General features: G+C 27.8%; 3 protein-coding genes across 10 annotated transcripts; 1 reads left to right on the forward strand and 2 right to left on the reverse strand.

Moving 5' to 3' along the window:
- Positions 1-940: 940 nt before the first annotated feature.
- LOC124954630 lies at positions 941-5989 on the reverse strand. 4 transcript variants are annotated; one of them, XM_047507847.1, is made up of 11 exons: positions 5614-5909; positions 5155-5408; positions 4742-4860; positions 4423-4668; positions 4214-4335; positions 2749-4149; positions 2463-2669; positions 2292-2401; positions 2002-2216; positions 1667-1926; positions 941-1598 (listed from the first exon to the last, which is right to left on the reverse strand). In XM_047507847.1, exons 2-11 carry the CDS (start codon positions 5314-5316, stop codon positions 1513-1515), a joined length of 2928 nt encoding a protein of 975 aa, XP_047363803.1. In that variant the 5' UTR covers positions 5317-5408; positions 5614-5909; the 3' UTR covers positions 941-1512. The 4 variants fall into 4 exon arrangements, 3 of the variants coding, with proteins under 3 accessions (XP_047363803.1, XP_047363804.1, XP_047363805.1); XM_047507848.1 differs by lacking the exon at positions 5614-5909 and having other exon boundaries at positions 5151-5279; XM_047507849.1 differs by lacking the exon at positions 5614-5909 and having other exon boundaries at positions 4742-4901; positions 5155-5278.
- Positions 5357-9242, forward strand: LOC124954634 (vacuolar protein sorting-associated protein 33B). Of its 5 annotated transcripts, none has more exons than XM_047507866.1 (8): positions 5357-5412; positions 5509-6245; positions 6329-6639; positions 6715-6935; positions 7004-7510; positions 7597-7827; positions 7889-8214; positions 8296-9242. In XM_047507866.1, exons 3-8 carry the CDS (start codon positions 6482-6484, stop codon positions 8557-8559), a joined length of 1707 nt encoding a protein of 568 aa, XP_047363822.1. In that variant the 5' UTR covers positions 5357-5412; positions 5509-6245; positions 6329-6481; the 3' UTR covers positions 8560-9242. The 5 variants fall into 5 exon arrangements, with proteins under 5 accessions (XP_047363822.1, XP_047363820.1, XP_047363824.1 ...); XM_047507864.1 differs by having other exon boundaries at positions 6380-6639; XM_047507868.1 differs by having other exon boundaries at positions 5358-5412; positions 6380-6639; positions 7961-8214.
- Positions 8629-13493, reverse strand: LOC124954632 (eukaryotic translation initiation factor 3 subunit C-like). Its single transcript, XM_047507862.1, has 15 exons — positions 13350-13493; positions 12846-12948; positions 12647-12779; positions 12242-12526; positions 12065-12162; positions 11845-11972; positions 11366-11776; positions 11083-11292; positions 10854-11007; positions 10188-10403; positions 9837-10116; positions 9564-9757; positions 9243-9446; positions 9025-9163; positions 8629-8902 (listed from the first exon to the last, which is right to left on the reverse strand). The coding sequence occupies exons 2-15, from the start codon at positions 12936-12938 to the stop codon at positions 8769-8771; spliced, it is 2679 nt and encodes an 892-aa protein (XP_047363818.1). The 5' UTR covers positions 12939-12948; positions 13350-13493; the 3' UTR covers positions 8629-8768.
- Between the last annotated feature and the right edge of the window lie 152 nt (positions 13494-13645).

Here is a 13645-nt window from a genome sequence, read left to right on the forward strand (position 1 = left end):
AATTTAAATTATATTTATGCGATAATTAACTTTACTAAATTTAAGTATATTATAAAGAAAGTATAGATATGAAGCATATATTTGTTTATATACTTGTTTCAAAAGAATTTGAAAAATTGAAATCCGCCTTTAAAGATTATCGACCTGAGTATTATTTATAAATATAACTTAATGATTCAAATAAAATTCTGAAAAAATAATTTTTTATAATAGTATTTTTATATTGGCTTGATCGTAACATTTTATATTTGATTAGACTTTATTGCAGATGGAATTTTCAATATATTATTACTGCTATCATTTAATGTATCACAATCGAAAAGGGTCAAGTATATATTTCATTATACGTTTTGCGGAAATAAAATTTTATTTATAATAAATTATAACAATCGAAAGACGGCACAGTATTCATTCATTCATTTGTTTAAATATTTATCAGTTATTAGTCGAATCTCGAGAATTATTCGAAATTATTTTTTTGTAATATTAGATATCTTATTAAATTATATAAGTAAAATGAAATATATCACATTATTTTTACATAATAATAAATAATCTTTAATGGCGGGCTTCACTTCTTTTTAACTATTTTTTAATTAAAAAAGTAAAAAGAAGCATACATTATATATTTTCACCTCTTAAATATTTCCAAAAAATACATACTTAATATATTTAAGTTACAAAAAATCTTGTTAGTCATTTCGAATATGTTTCCTTGTTGATTAATTGTGATAATTATATTTATTGCTAGTACACATCTTTTTTGTACATATATGTAGTCCATTTCAATAAAAATATACAAACAAATGAAAGAGAAAGAAAAAGGAGTAAATAAGAAAAAATAAAAGCTGCAGATAAGCAAGCTATACCTATCAAAACTAAGTTATAAACTTGAAATAACTTTGTAATAGGTAAACTTACAAACAATAAAAATGTAAAATATTCTGAAAGACAAATGTTTGCGTACTATTAGTAATAAAAATATACAATTCTGGTAATTCTGATTGCAATATTACTTTGGGACCAAATATTATCTAAAGATTACTTTTTCATTTTTCTCTTAATTTAAACAACATACAATATATTTATTAATAGTCAAATTAATTATTTAGTTATCGAAGTTATATATCTGAAACATAGGTAATTTATAGCATGGACTTTAAATACAATTTACAAATTGGTGCAAATGTTCGTAAACTTCGTTGTCTTATTACATAAATTCTTATTTTATACTAATTAAGTTGTGGATAAATCACACAACAGCATAAATTTATATACTAGTCTCACAAAGTAAATAGATGATATCTATACAATTTATAATATTACACTTACTGTTAATTATGCTTATATAACAAATAATTCCTCTTTTGAGAGAATATTTATAGTAATTTATATATAATAAGTTTCCATACAGTTATAATATTATGTACGTTACCTTAGTAAATATAGAAATCACAAGTTTACATTAATAAATAAATTATTGTTTGCAGCATGTTGTTACTTGATATTTTTTCATTCTATTAATGGATAATTCGGTATTGGAGTAATGTAAAATTCGACCAGATTATCTAAATCATTGAGCCTTGTTATAGATTCACCTGCAATTTATTTAATACATTTTTTTTTTCATGAGTCATGAATCATTAATGTCTATAAAATTACTAACCAGCTAAAGCCATTTCATTATGAAGGAAGCGAACAGTATGAGCATATGGCTGCTGAATCTTTTCTCTTAATTGTGGTGCTAATCGTCTCGTCGGATTCCATAATGAACCAGAACGAAAATTTGGTGTTTGAATAGGATTGTTTTTTAAGGAATCCAATCTTACTTCTTCCATTGGTAATACATCCGTTATTCTATATTCACTTGAATCTATATTCCATGTAAATTTACATCCAACTTCATATTGTTTTCTTTCTTGAGTGCTGAAAATGTTTATATATTAGCAAAATAATCGAAACGAAGAAATCAATAGGATAGAAAATAATAAATGGACCTACCATTGTGTTTGATTACATAATTCACTAGCTTGGATTTTCATGATAAGTAAACAAATTATATCACCACTAAGGGCACAGATATCAATTATTTCAATGTCATAATCACTACAATGCCAGTATTTCTTATTGAATCGTGCACAAATCCAATCTGCAATGTGATGAGAAAATGTCTCAATATCAAAACTTAACTGGTTTATAGACACGTAAGGTACTGCCTGAAAATGTATTATTTTCATAATTGTAGACAGTTGTGTAATGTTTTAATATTTTTTATATAAATATAATTTTACCAATTTTTCTGCTTTACTGTTGCTGATCATTTGCATTTGTACATATCCAGAGCCATGAACATGCATTGGAAGTACACATTGATAACTGACATATCCTCCAGTTTCTTCATCTACGAAAATTAAATATTTAAACAATTATTTTATACTATAAAATCGCTCATTTTGATATACCTTCAACATCAGTAATAACAGATATCATTTCATCATCCAGTTCTATATAACTTCTTCTAAAATGTGCAGTACACTTTATAGAAGGATATTGTAAATTAATTTTAGGAACCAATGGTGAATTTGAACAGAATTTCCCAAATCGATCCCTCTGTACACTTCCATTTGTTAATTGATTTTGATTCAGTGGACGTAATACATTTTTCTCATCTATTATATAAAATATACGGATTAATTAATACATGACATTAATAGTTAAAAATGACAAATTAATAATACATCAATTTACTTGTTTCAACAGGTGATAAATCATTGCATAAAATATCTTGAGGTGTATTGAATTCATCAGTCTCACTTTGATCAGAATCTACCCAATGCCTTTTACCATTAGACAATACAGGTGACATTGTTGGAGAGGAAGATATTTGATGTATGGAACAGGCACGATGCTTGAATTGGTCACGTATGTGTTTAAAAGGAACTATATTTTCTGCATCTTCTATCTCATCACAAAACTCATATTTTTTATCTGCGAGTCTGCGCTTTCTGAATGAACTTAACTTTTCACAAGTTTCTTGTGCTTCATCAGTAAATTCATATGCTTTTTCTGCTTCAAGAATAAGTTTGTGCGTAGCTCTTGTCCTGGATTGTGTTGAATTAATAATTGGAGGAGGAGAGTGCATGTTTGTTTGTTTACGCGAAGTGGGATGATGAAGAAATCTTGTTGTGGGAGGTGACATCAAACGGGAAGAATGTGATGAAGATGGACTTATAGAAATGGAATGAAGCGGAGAATTTATAGAAGTTACATTGTTATCTTGTGAAGCACCAGGTTGTGGAGAATTAGCTCGTTGATTACGTATATTCTTTGATACTCCTGTACTTTTATGACTAGATTCCGAATTACGCGTTCTTAGAATATCCGAAGGTGGTGTAAAAATAGGCGATGACCACGCCATAGCTCTGAGATCAGGAGGAAGCCTTTGGGGTGTTGATCTTGGAGAACACGATGGATGCTTCACTAAAGTAATTAGGTCACTACCAATATTAAGTTCTTGAGACATGTCTTCACAAAAGTCCTGCAAGATTTTATCCCTAACCGATATAGCTTGTTGTTCAATGCGAGAAACAGGACTTTGATTTTGACACTTACATTCAATGGTATCTGAACACTCACATAATTTAATACTTAAAGCATCAGTAGATTTACTTATATCACAGACACAGTTGCTTTGATTACTGCTTGAGGTATTTAATGGTAATTCACGCCCTAATCTATCATCTAACTTACTCAACTCATCTATAAACTCATGATCAATAGCAGGCTCCAGTCGAGGAGACTTATTTATTGAACACTCTAAAGTACCTACTTTGTCATGGGAATTTCCATAAGATTCTGTCTTTGAAAAATCTATCTCTTCAATATCACTCATCTCTAGTGGCACAGTATCTGGAACTACAGTGTCTTGTTTATCAAATGTCTTCTGATTTTTGTGCTTTGGAATGTCCAAATCTACCCTAAGCACATGTAAAAAATTTCCTGTATTAACCACTACATAATTCCAATAATTTAAACACACAGAAGCTCGAAATCTTGGGTATGGTGACATAACTTCGTAAGTTGTGTGAACAGTGAGTCCATGTTGCAAACAGTTACAGCGTACACATCCATCCCAATTTTCAGCTAAGTCTATAAACATATAAAAGCATATTTATAACATATATCTAAAACAATATGAAAGGCAATTTCTTACCTTCTCCTTCTTCTTCATATGACGCAGCAACTTTTAAACAATCTCTACAGTTATCAAGAGAAGGTACTGTAGTTATTGTTAAGTATGCTCTATCCGTTGGTTGTAGATGCAACCAATGTTGGCTACAAATATATTAATCTCTATATATTGTATATATATATAAAAAAAAAAAAAAAATGATATACAAAGAAATATAAATTAACACTTACCAAAGACCATGTATTACTAGTTTATTTCGTTCCATTGGCCATTGCGATATTACTATACTAAGCTCTCTATAAATAGTATAATTTCCAAAAAGTGTAACTTCTGCCACTTTACGAGCTACACGATTTGGCGTAAATGCCCACCAATGTAACAAATATTTATACAAAGAAGTATTATCACTAACATCCAACATATATGTATATGTTAACAAAAATTGACCGCACTGTGTCAATCCCATAACAATATGCCTTAAATAAAGTGAATCTTTATTAATTATATTTTATAATTATACATCAAAATTATATTAAATTAAATATATACCCTGCTTCGAGAGCTGATTTTGGGATGACATGCAAAAGAGGCAAGTGTCTCCAAGAGGGTACAGTTGCGAACAGTCTTTCTTCAGAAGCATAGCTATGCAATGACAAACAACCTCTGATCTATAAGAAAATATATTGAGATATTTGTCTTTTATGTATTCCTGAGAAGGAAATATCGCACATATCATATATATACTTTATAGTTTGAAAAAACAAACTTCAAATACAAGCATACAAAGTTCAATGTCACTCAAAAAAATGTACAAATTAAAATTAATTTATATTTCATTTACATTTTAATTAAAGAATATTTGATAATTTGAAGTTAGATTTTTCAAGTAAAGAGTCATGACAAGATTTTCATATCTGTCAATCATAGTAATGTACTAAAAATTTAAAGGTTAAGATACCTACTTCTCTTACAAATAATTTTTGCAAGAAATGTCTTTTACTTCGACGATGAGATGAACAAGGTTTTTGACCGACGATAACGTATTCTGATTTTTCGGACATAATATCAGAGAAACATTCAATACAACAATCTGAGGTAGTGTCGGAAGACCATGCGTCCGCCATTTTTAAATAACCTTTATCAACGTTGTGCGCAAGTTTCGAAAGATAAGTTTTCTTGTATCAATGCACATCTGAATACTTGTATTTTTTGTGCCCTAAGTAAGAGAATACTTTTTTATAATTATTACTTAAATTTATCATTTATTGCATAACTAATGGAATTATTTAACTTTTTTGATTTATATTTTACACCAGAGAGCGCATATCAGCGTTGGAGAATGTTTAATCCAATTTACAATTAAAGATTACAAATGAAATATTCAATTATCAATTGCCATTAACGATTAAAATTTTACTTACACCAATGTTAATCATATGATACGATTAAATTAATAATTTAACCATTAGTTCGATTAATGATTAACAATTGAAGTCTTAATCGTTGTAAAATTATTGTTTTTTCTTATATATTTTTGTCGTTTTCTTATCACCATTCAAAAATTGAGCAAAACAATAAGCGAAATGAAAATAATTCTACAAAATGGATAATCAATGATTCTGCTTTGTAATTATACATAAAATAAAACGATTCAATGATTACAAAGTGTCTGTAGAGTAGTTCGTCAATGATTCACAGGGTATCTACGAAGAGATTCGTCAATGAATAATTTTACCATTGACGAATTACTCCATAGCACTTCATGAATCATTGACGAACTAATCTAATAAAATTACTCTCATTTCGCATCAATTGATAATTGGATATTTCAATTTTAATTCTTAGTTATAAATTGAATGAAATATAGCACAACACTAGTACATATTAATTACGGTATTACCAATAGTTTCTATAGATTTATACTAGTGAACATGATACTTTTAATGTCAGTTTGCATGATTAAAATTCATGTGTGCATATACCTCACATACATGGTACTTGCTGGAATTTGCTAAGATGTATATATATATATGTATATGTATATGTATATATGGTTGGTACATAATGTCATTTTAATTTTTATATGAATAATATATTTATCAAAACATATGTATATATATTTGTTATGATTTGTAGATTACAATATAATAATTCATAAATATTTATCTATTTTGCATTTGCACGCAGATATACAAACATAATAAAAAAAACCATAGAGATGAGATATATTAAGATTATTGCTTATGATATGAATAAATAATTAATATTTAAAAACAAATATTTATAATCATGGATATAACAATACACGATAGACTTAATGCTTTGCAACAAATTAGTCAACGAAAATTTATTGAAATATTAGATATAATTCCTGGTACAAAAGATTTAATAATAGAACAGAAACTTATAAAAATACTTGATAGCTTTATAGGAGTCACCACACTCAAGTGAGTTATATACATTGATTTTATTATATTTATTTATTAATAATAAATTATTCTTATGTTATTTTATATATTTAGACGATATGAAGTTGATAAAATATATAAATTGGAGCAAGGATTAAAACTATCAAATAGTCAACGTATATTTCTAGTGTCTAGTAATTTAACATCTTGTAAAAGAGTACTGGATCAAATTCAATCAGAAATATCTCATATTACATCCCATGTACAGGTCTGTCATCATTTATTAGTTGTACCATTTATTCCTACTGTATTCCATACATTAATAGAAGAAGAAGGTCAGTTTTTTATTATATGTTATAGTTGAAAAGTTACTGTCTACATTATTTATTTGATATTTGTTTAGGACTCAGTGGATTAATTACAATATATCCATTAAGTTATGAGTTAATACGATTAGATGGAAACGTTTTATCATTTGAAAATTCATTATTTACGGACTTATATTATTATAAAGATGGGACTCTTCTACCTGCAATGGCACGTAATTTGTGGTCATTATTTCTTGTGCTTGGTTCACCCAAACTTATATTGTCGTTTGGAAAATATAGTCAACAAATTTTAAGATTTATTGAATCCATAAAACAGTCTGTAAAATCTTGTAAAACGGAAAATGAAATTGGTGCTTTTATTTTAATGGATAGAAGTTACGATAAAGTTACTACACTGTTGACACCAGTAACATACTCAAGTTTATTAAATGAAGTTTTCGACATAAATGTGGGTGTGATATATACTGGTAAAACACAAAGAAAGTTAGATCCTGATAAAGACCAAATATATGGAGAAGTTCGTGATATACCTTGTAGTAATGTCTTCCCAATATTACATGAAAAAACCAAATCACTCAAATGTACTTTTTCTATTTAACATCTATTGATCTTATGAATTCTATTATTTTCACGTCAATAATGATATCTATTATCTGTTTGATAATAGCTGAACAGGAGGCAATAGAAACAATGAAACTTGCTGAAATGGGACAATACATAACAACAAAATTACAAAAATCAAGAGATATGACACAACAATTAGTTTTTCATATATCAGCTTGTCGAACAATTGTAGACACATTAGGATCTGAGTTTCAAACGTTACAAAGCATTGAAAAATTGATACTTGAACGTAAAGGAAGGAAAGAGTGTTTGAACTATATTGAGAGAAATATAGGTAATAAGTATAAAAGCTTTAATCCTATATAACAAAATTAAAAGTATTTGTTCTTTTCTAGATGAAAATCCATTGAAATGTTTACGTCTTTTGTGTCTCTTATCCATTTGTAATGATGGCATTGTTTCTTCAGATTTACAATCCATTCAGAAATTACACCTTCATGCCCATGGTTACAAAAATATTCCATTATTTTATAAATTGCAGAACGTTGGTTTATTGAAAATTAAAACAGAAAGTGGTATTAATAGATTAACAGATCAAAGTAATGAGTGGACTAGTAATGTACAACGTTTCAAACTTTTACCAAATAATACAAAACATATTGAATCAAAAGGTTCTACATGTCCCAGCTATGTTTTTCATAATGCTTATATACCACTTATAGTTAGTATTATGTTTGTTGTTTAAATATTTCAATTAATAATAAGACTTAAAAAATTATAGTAATTAATTTCTCCTCTTTAGGCACAAATTTTAAATATCGTCGTCAATCAAGAAAAAGAAAGCAAAAATTTTGATGAAATATTGAAGTTACCAGACTGTCTTATGAATGGTCAGCGTGGTATACTGTCACCAAAAATAATTGTAATTTGTATTATTGGAGGTATCTCTAATGCAGAAATATCTGCATGTAGACTTATAGAAAAATCGATGGGTATTAAACTTGTTCTCGTAAGTGATAGTACAATAACTGGTAATAAACTTATAGAAAAGATACAAGAAATATAAGATGATCATGTAAAATTATATTTAGTTTGAATATTATTTATTAGTTTTATATAAAGAATTTCTGGAAAGTAATGTGACGTGATTTGCTTTATTTATCTTATGTATGCATAATGTCATACTATAAGCGAATGTAGCAATATAATAATAACATTACATATTAAACATTTTTTTATTTATTTTCATTTTTTTTTTTTGTACTATTTATCATTTCAATAATTTCGGTTTTCTTCTCGATTACGATCACGATCACGATCGCGTCTCTGTCTTCCCCAATCTTGTCCTTGTCGATTATAATTTTGACGATCACGGAAGTTTCCTTGATTTCCTCTCGAAAAGAAGTTGCCTGAAATAATATGTATTCACATATTAACATTAACTTCTGCATTCTTAATTAATACACAATTATATATATATGTAGATGCTAGAATATGTAAACAATATATTTGCTATGTTTAGTTACATTACCTTGTTTCATTTCAAAAATACGTTCATTAGAATCTACGAAATTATTTACTTTGTCACTAAGTTGTAATGCAAGTGATTGTAAACGACTAGGCTCACTTCGATGCATTACAACAGTTTCTGTTGGATCATCCAAAGAAGCCTATAAAAATATGAATTATAATTTAATATATGTTTTATATTATTTTATGAAATATAAAAAATAAATATTTTTAATATACCATTAACTCTTCGTTAATAATCATCTTACTAATAATGGAATGAGCAACTGATCGTTTTAATTCGAACATTTCTGCGAGTTTAGGCATTGAAATAGAATCATAAACATGTGAATATGTAAATAAATAAGTTCTCAATGATTCTTCTTTTATTAATCTTGTAAGCATTGTGCGTACTTTATCAGCCTGATAAAATAAATCCCAAACCTATAAAAAAAAAAAAAATAAATAAATAAATAAATAAATAAACAAACAAACAAAGAGAGGGAGAGAGAGAAAGATAACATATTATCTATAATAGTCAAGTCGTAACGATGAAATTACCTTTGCATTCATTTTCTCATTAATGATAAAATTATTGCAAGCTGACCAATTTCCATTACGCATTGCTTTTGCTGCTGCAACAACATGTTCTCTCATAGATTCTGGTGGTCCAACCAATGATTGGCGCTCGCTTGATCTTAATTGTTGATAAAAAGTTTTTGATATCATTCTTCTTCTTGCATCAAACTCATGTGCTAAATATAAATGAGTTATCAAAATAAATAATAATTTTTATAAAAAGAAAAAACATTAAGGTATAATATGTAAACGTACCAGCCATATAAGGAATTTCAATAAGCATTGCAGAGACAAGATAAACACATTCTAAAAGTTCTAAATTAATATGCATATGAAATGGCATTTGTCTTTGCTTTTCTATTTTTTCTTGTTCCTTGCTTCGTTCATGTTGTCGTTGTGGAAGCAAACCTTGTGCTAAAAGTTCCTTCACTTTTCCAGTAACCATAAGATCAACGAGACAGTTATGCGCATCTTTAATATTTGCATGACGAAAAGCACATAATCCCAGATGTGCCATTGTACGATTATGTAATATCTGAAAATAAAGATTGTCGATTGTAAGAAAAATTTTCAATTAATAGATTTTATATAAATATTTATAATCACCTGAGTAGCTGGATCGGAATGTTGAATCGTTTCTTGTAAATGTGACATTAACATAAGATCTCTAGCACGAAACCAATTATCATGATGTGCATGATGATAAATATGTGAAAGAATGGCTCGTGTCCTCAGCCTATCAGTATTATCATGAGCATAAATATATCTGCAAAGTTTTTCCATCACTTGTACTGATGTAATTACTTCTGATCCAAGTTCTCCCTAAGAGAATTGATTCATTAAATATTTATGATTAATGATAGGACCTGAAATACTTGGTATCTATATACAAGGTAGAGCATCTAACTGGAATCACTTTGATTATTACATTAATAATAATTTTAATAAAAAATATTTTAGATAGAAGATCTGTTGCAACTCGATATTCTCTATATAAATAGTATTTAGATATTTAAAATTAAATATAACTACTACTATTAACTTATTACTATTCTTCTTACATTTTAGAAAAGGTGCACGGGACTTTTTGTCAATATTGAAATTAAAATATCTCCTAAAGTAATGGAATGTTGAATTTGAAGTGATTCGAATTTTTTACCATATCTATGATACAGATTTAAAGCGATTCAAAGTATTGCAGATACCAGTACTACTTATGATATATCAAAATATAACGTTATAACATTTAAATTAATAATCTTCATAACATACCTCCTTTTGCTTAAGAACATTCGGATCAAATTTATAATACAAGTGTTCAATTTTACGTAAATAAACTCGACAAAGTTCTGACACAGTTCCTTGTCTTTCAAGATATTCCTGAACTTTGTCTATAATTGATGCAACTTGTTTTTCGTCCTTCAATCTATAATGATATATCTTAAAAACATTCGTATCTGAAAATGAGCATTTATTATTGCACTAAGCTCATCACAATTACCTTTCTACATATTCATTGCTGTGTGGATCACATTCTTTCAATAGTTTGGTAAATTCTTCATCAAGTCTTTCTACCAATGTTAAAACACAACCATGTAATTTATATGGTGCATTTTCATATTCTTCTGCATCTTCTGAGACAGTTTCTGAGATCATCATATCTGATGTACTCAATAACATGTCAAGCATTTCTGTTATACGCTCTAATATTCTATATGTAGAATAGTTTGAATATTAATCAAACAATGCATCTTGAAAGAGTTTCTTATAAAAAATGTACTCACTTAGACCAATATTCCGGTTTCATTGCATCAGATACTTTGGGATTATAATCAAAAATAGATGAAACAATGGAAAATTTAATCTTAACTGCTACAGCTGGTCCAAGATTATGGGCATCAGCAATAGATTGTAACTCATGTAATAATTCTATTTGTTCACGTCGATCTGTACGTTTTTTCCCACGAGCTGCAATTACTTCGGAAAGTTTCTTTAGAACAGCAGATATATTTATTTCGGCATCTTTTGCAAACATTTTTGGCTTTTCTGAAGGAATGGCAACACCACCCTTGACTGTCTCCCATTCTCCTTCTCCATCATCTTCATCTTTCTTCTTCTTTCGTTCTTTTTCTTTACGTTCTTTTCTCTGTTCTTTACGTTTTACTTTATCTTCATCTTCTTCTTTATCTGCAGCTCTAAAACATTAAAATATAAGATCGCATTGTAACTATCGATTAAAGAGAATATGATAATCATTGCTTACTTCTTAATAAATCGTTCTCGGTAATTTTGATATTGACCCTCATCGTCGCTACTTGTACTTTCACTCTCTGAATCACTGCCCCAATCAGTTTCACTCTCACTACCATCCTCACCATCTGCCATACTCTTCTATATTATTGTAAACAAAAATTTTATTTTTATCACATTCTTAAATAAGTAATTTCATATCTTTGCTCTGTAAATTGTTAAAAATAAATTACCTTAAATTTAGATATGTCAGGTTCACTGACTTCTGAACTACCCTTTTTGAATACAAGAGCACTGTCCTCTTCTTCTTCTGATTCCACAGCTTCTTCACCTATAATTTTTTGTAATAATTATATTTGATTAAATTTAACTAAATACAATAAACTTAGAAAAGTCTTATGAAAATGAACCTTTATCATCATCTTCGTCATCATCTTGATCTGGATTTTCTCTGAATTTTCCAATGTCTTCTTCAAAGTCTTTATTGTATTTACGAAGCTTTTGACGTAGAGAAGTTAATGATTTAGAATTGTTTTTAGACATATTTCTACGTCCTTCACGATCTTCCCATACTTCATTAATGAAATCTTCCATCTCTACTAAACATCTAATATAAAAACGTGGTGTCTGACCACTTTCCTCTTTTGCTATTACAGGCAAAGCTTTTTGATAAGCTCGCATCAAATCTTCGAAACCTTAAGAAAAAATAACAAAATTATATAAGTATGATATGAATTATAATTCATCTCTTATAGAATAATTATATTATCTTTAATAACTTAGATTTTTATATTTATAGAATAAAAAGTACTTACTAGAAAGCATACTACTCATATCTTTGATTTTTTTATAGTTTCTTATGAGTTTAATAAGATTAGCAATTTCTTCATATCTTTTTTCCTTAGTTGATCGTACAACACGCTTTGTTTCTTCCTCTTCATCGCTAAACTGAGATAAAATGTATTAGAAAATAACTACTATAAAATAAAATATTAAATAAAAACTTATACTTACAGTAAATGCTGTAGTAGGTACTCTTTGAACCTGCTCTTCTTCAGATGTGCTATCAGATTCAGAATCTGAACCATTAGCAAAAAATCGACTCATTTTTGAAGGTCTATAATCAATGCAATATGTTTTAATTATATATGCTAATATTTCTTTAGTCGTTAAAATTATATCCCTTTTATTATTTACTGATAATAACACTCGATATATTCATAATATATTTTCAATATTCGCTATCAATATTTTCTATATAAAAAAAAAAAAAAAAAAAAAAAAAAAGAAAAAACAGTTAAAATATCATTTCAAACATATATAGTACAACAGTCAAAATTATAATACAAATCATAATTGTAATACAAATGCATGGTATCATGATTTAGTTATAGGAGGTTATATAAAAATGTATAATTTCTTGTAAAAATAAATATAAAACATATTTGTAATCTAAATGTAAGCATAATATATGTATATTTATAATTTATCAATATATTAATAAATAGTCAAATTTACCTGTGGTTACGTACTAACGTTCATAAAAATTATAAAAGAGTAATCACACTTTTCCGCAACACATATGCGTAACAAGCAACATAAGGGAAATAAAATCTTCTATTACAGGTACGATTTCCAGCGCCATCAAGTGTTTCAAAGTGAAATGCATAACCGCAGAATTTAAGTATTTGTTGTGTTTGGTGTTATAATAGCTATTTTCAAAAAGAGAAAATGCGAAAACATCATAATAACATAACAATATAAAATAAATGTACCTCTGTGCGACTATACAATAAAATTTTTATAATAAAAAT

The sequence above is a fragment of the Vespa velutina genome, chromosome 15, assembly GCF_912470025.1.
Source record: "Vespa velutina chromosome 15, iVesVel2.1, whole genome shotgun sequence".
NCBI classification, from domain to species: domain Eukaryota; kingdom Metazoa; phylum Arthropoda; class Insecta; order Hymenoptera; family Vespidae; genus Vespa; species Vespa velutina.

What these genes read in the sequence shown, in the direction of transcription:
- LOC124954632 (XM_047507862.1), bottom strand. Translation starts at nt 12,938, where the DNA reads ATGAGTCGATTTTTTGCTAATGGTTCAGATTCTGAATCTGATAGCACA. An exon ending in TGACGAAGATGATGATAAAG is followed by an intron (nt 12,163 to 12,241) that starts GTTCATTTTCAT and finishes AAAAAATTATAG; the next exon opens with GTGAAGAAGCTGTGGAATCA. An exon ending in TATTTTTGAAATGAAACAAG is followed by an intron (nt 8,903 to 9,024) that starts GTAATGTAACTA and finishes ATATTATTTCAG; the next exon opens with GCAACTTCTTTTCGAGAGGA.
- LOC124954634 (XM_047507866.1), top strand. Translation starts at nt 6,482, where the DNA reads ATGGATATAACAATACACGATAGACTTAATGCTTTGCAACAAATTAGT. An exon ending in ATAGGAGTCACCACACTCAA is followed by an intron (nt 6,640 to 6,714) that starts GTGAGTTATATA and finishes TTATATATTTAG; the next exon opens with ACGATATGAAGTTGATAAAA. An exon ending in CTATATTGAGAGAAATATAG is followed by an intron (nt 7,828 to 7,888) that starts GTAATAAGTATA and finishes GTTCTTTTCTAG; the next exon opens with ATGAAAATCCATTGAAATGT.
- LOC124954630 (XM_047507847.1), bottom strand. Translation starts at nt 5,316, where the DNA reads ATGGCGGACGCATGGTCTTCCGACACTACCTCAGATTGTTGTATTGAA. An exon ending in CTAGTAATACATGGTCTTTG is followed by an intron (nt 4,336 to 4,422) that starts GTAAGTGTTAAT and finishes ATATATTTGTAG; the next exon opens with CCAACATTGGTTGCATCTAC. An exon ending in ATATGAAGAAGAAGGAGAAG is followed by an intron (nt 4,150 to 4,213) that starts GTAAGAAATTGC and finishes ATATGTTTATAG; the next exon opens with ACTTAGCTGAAAATTGGGAT.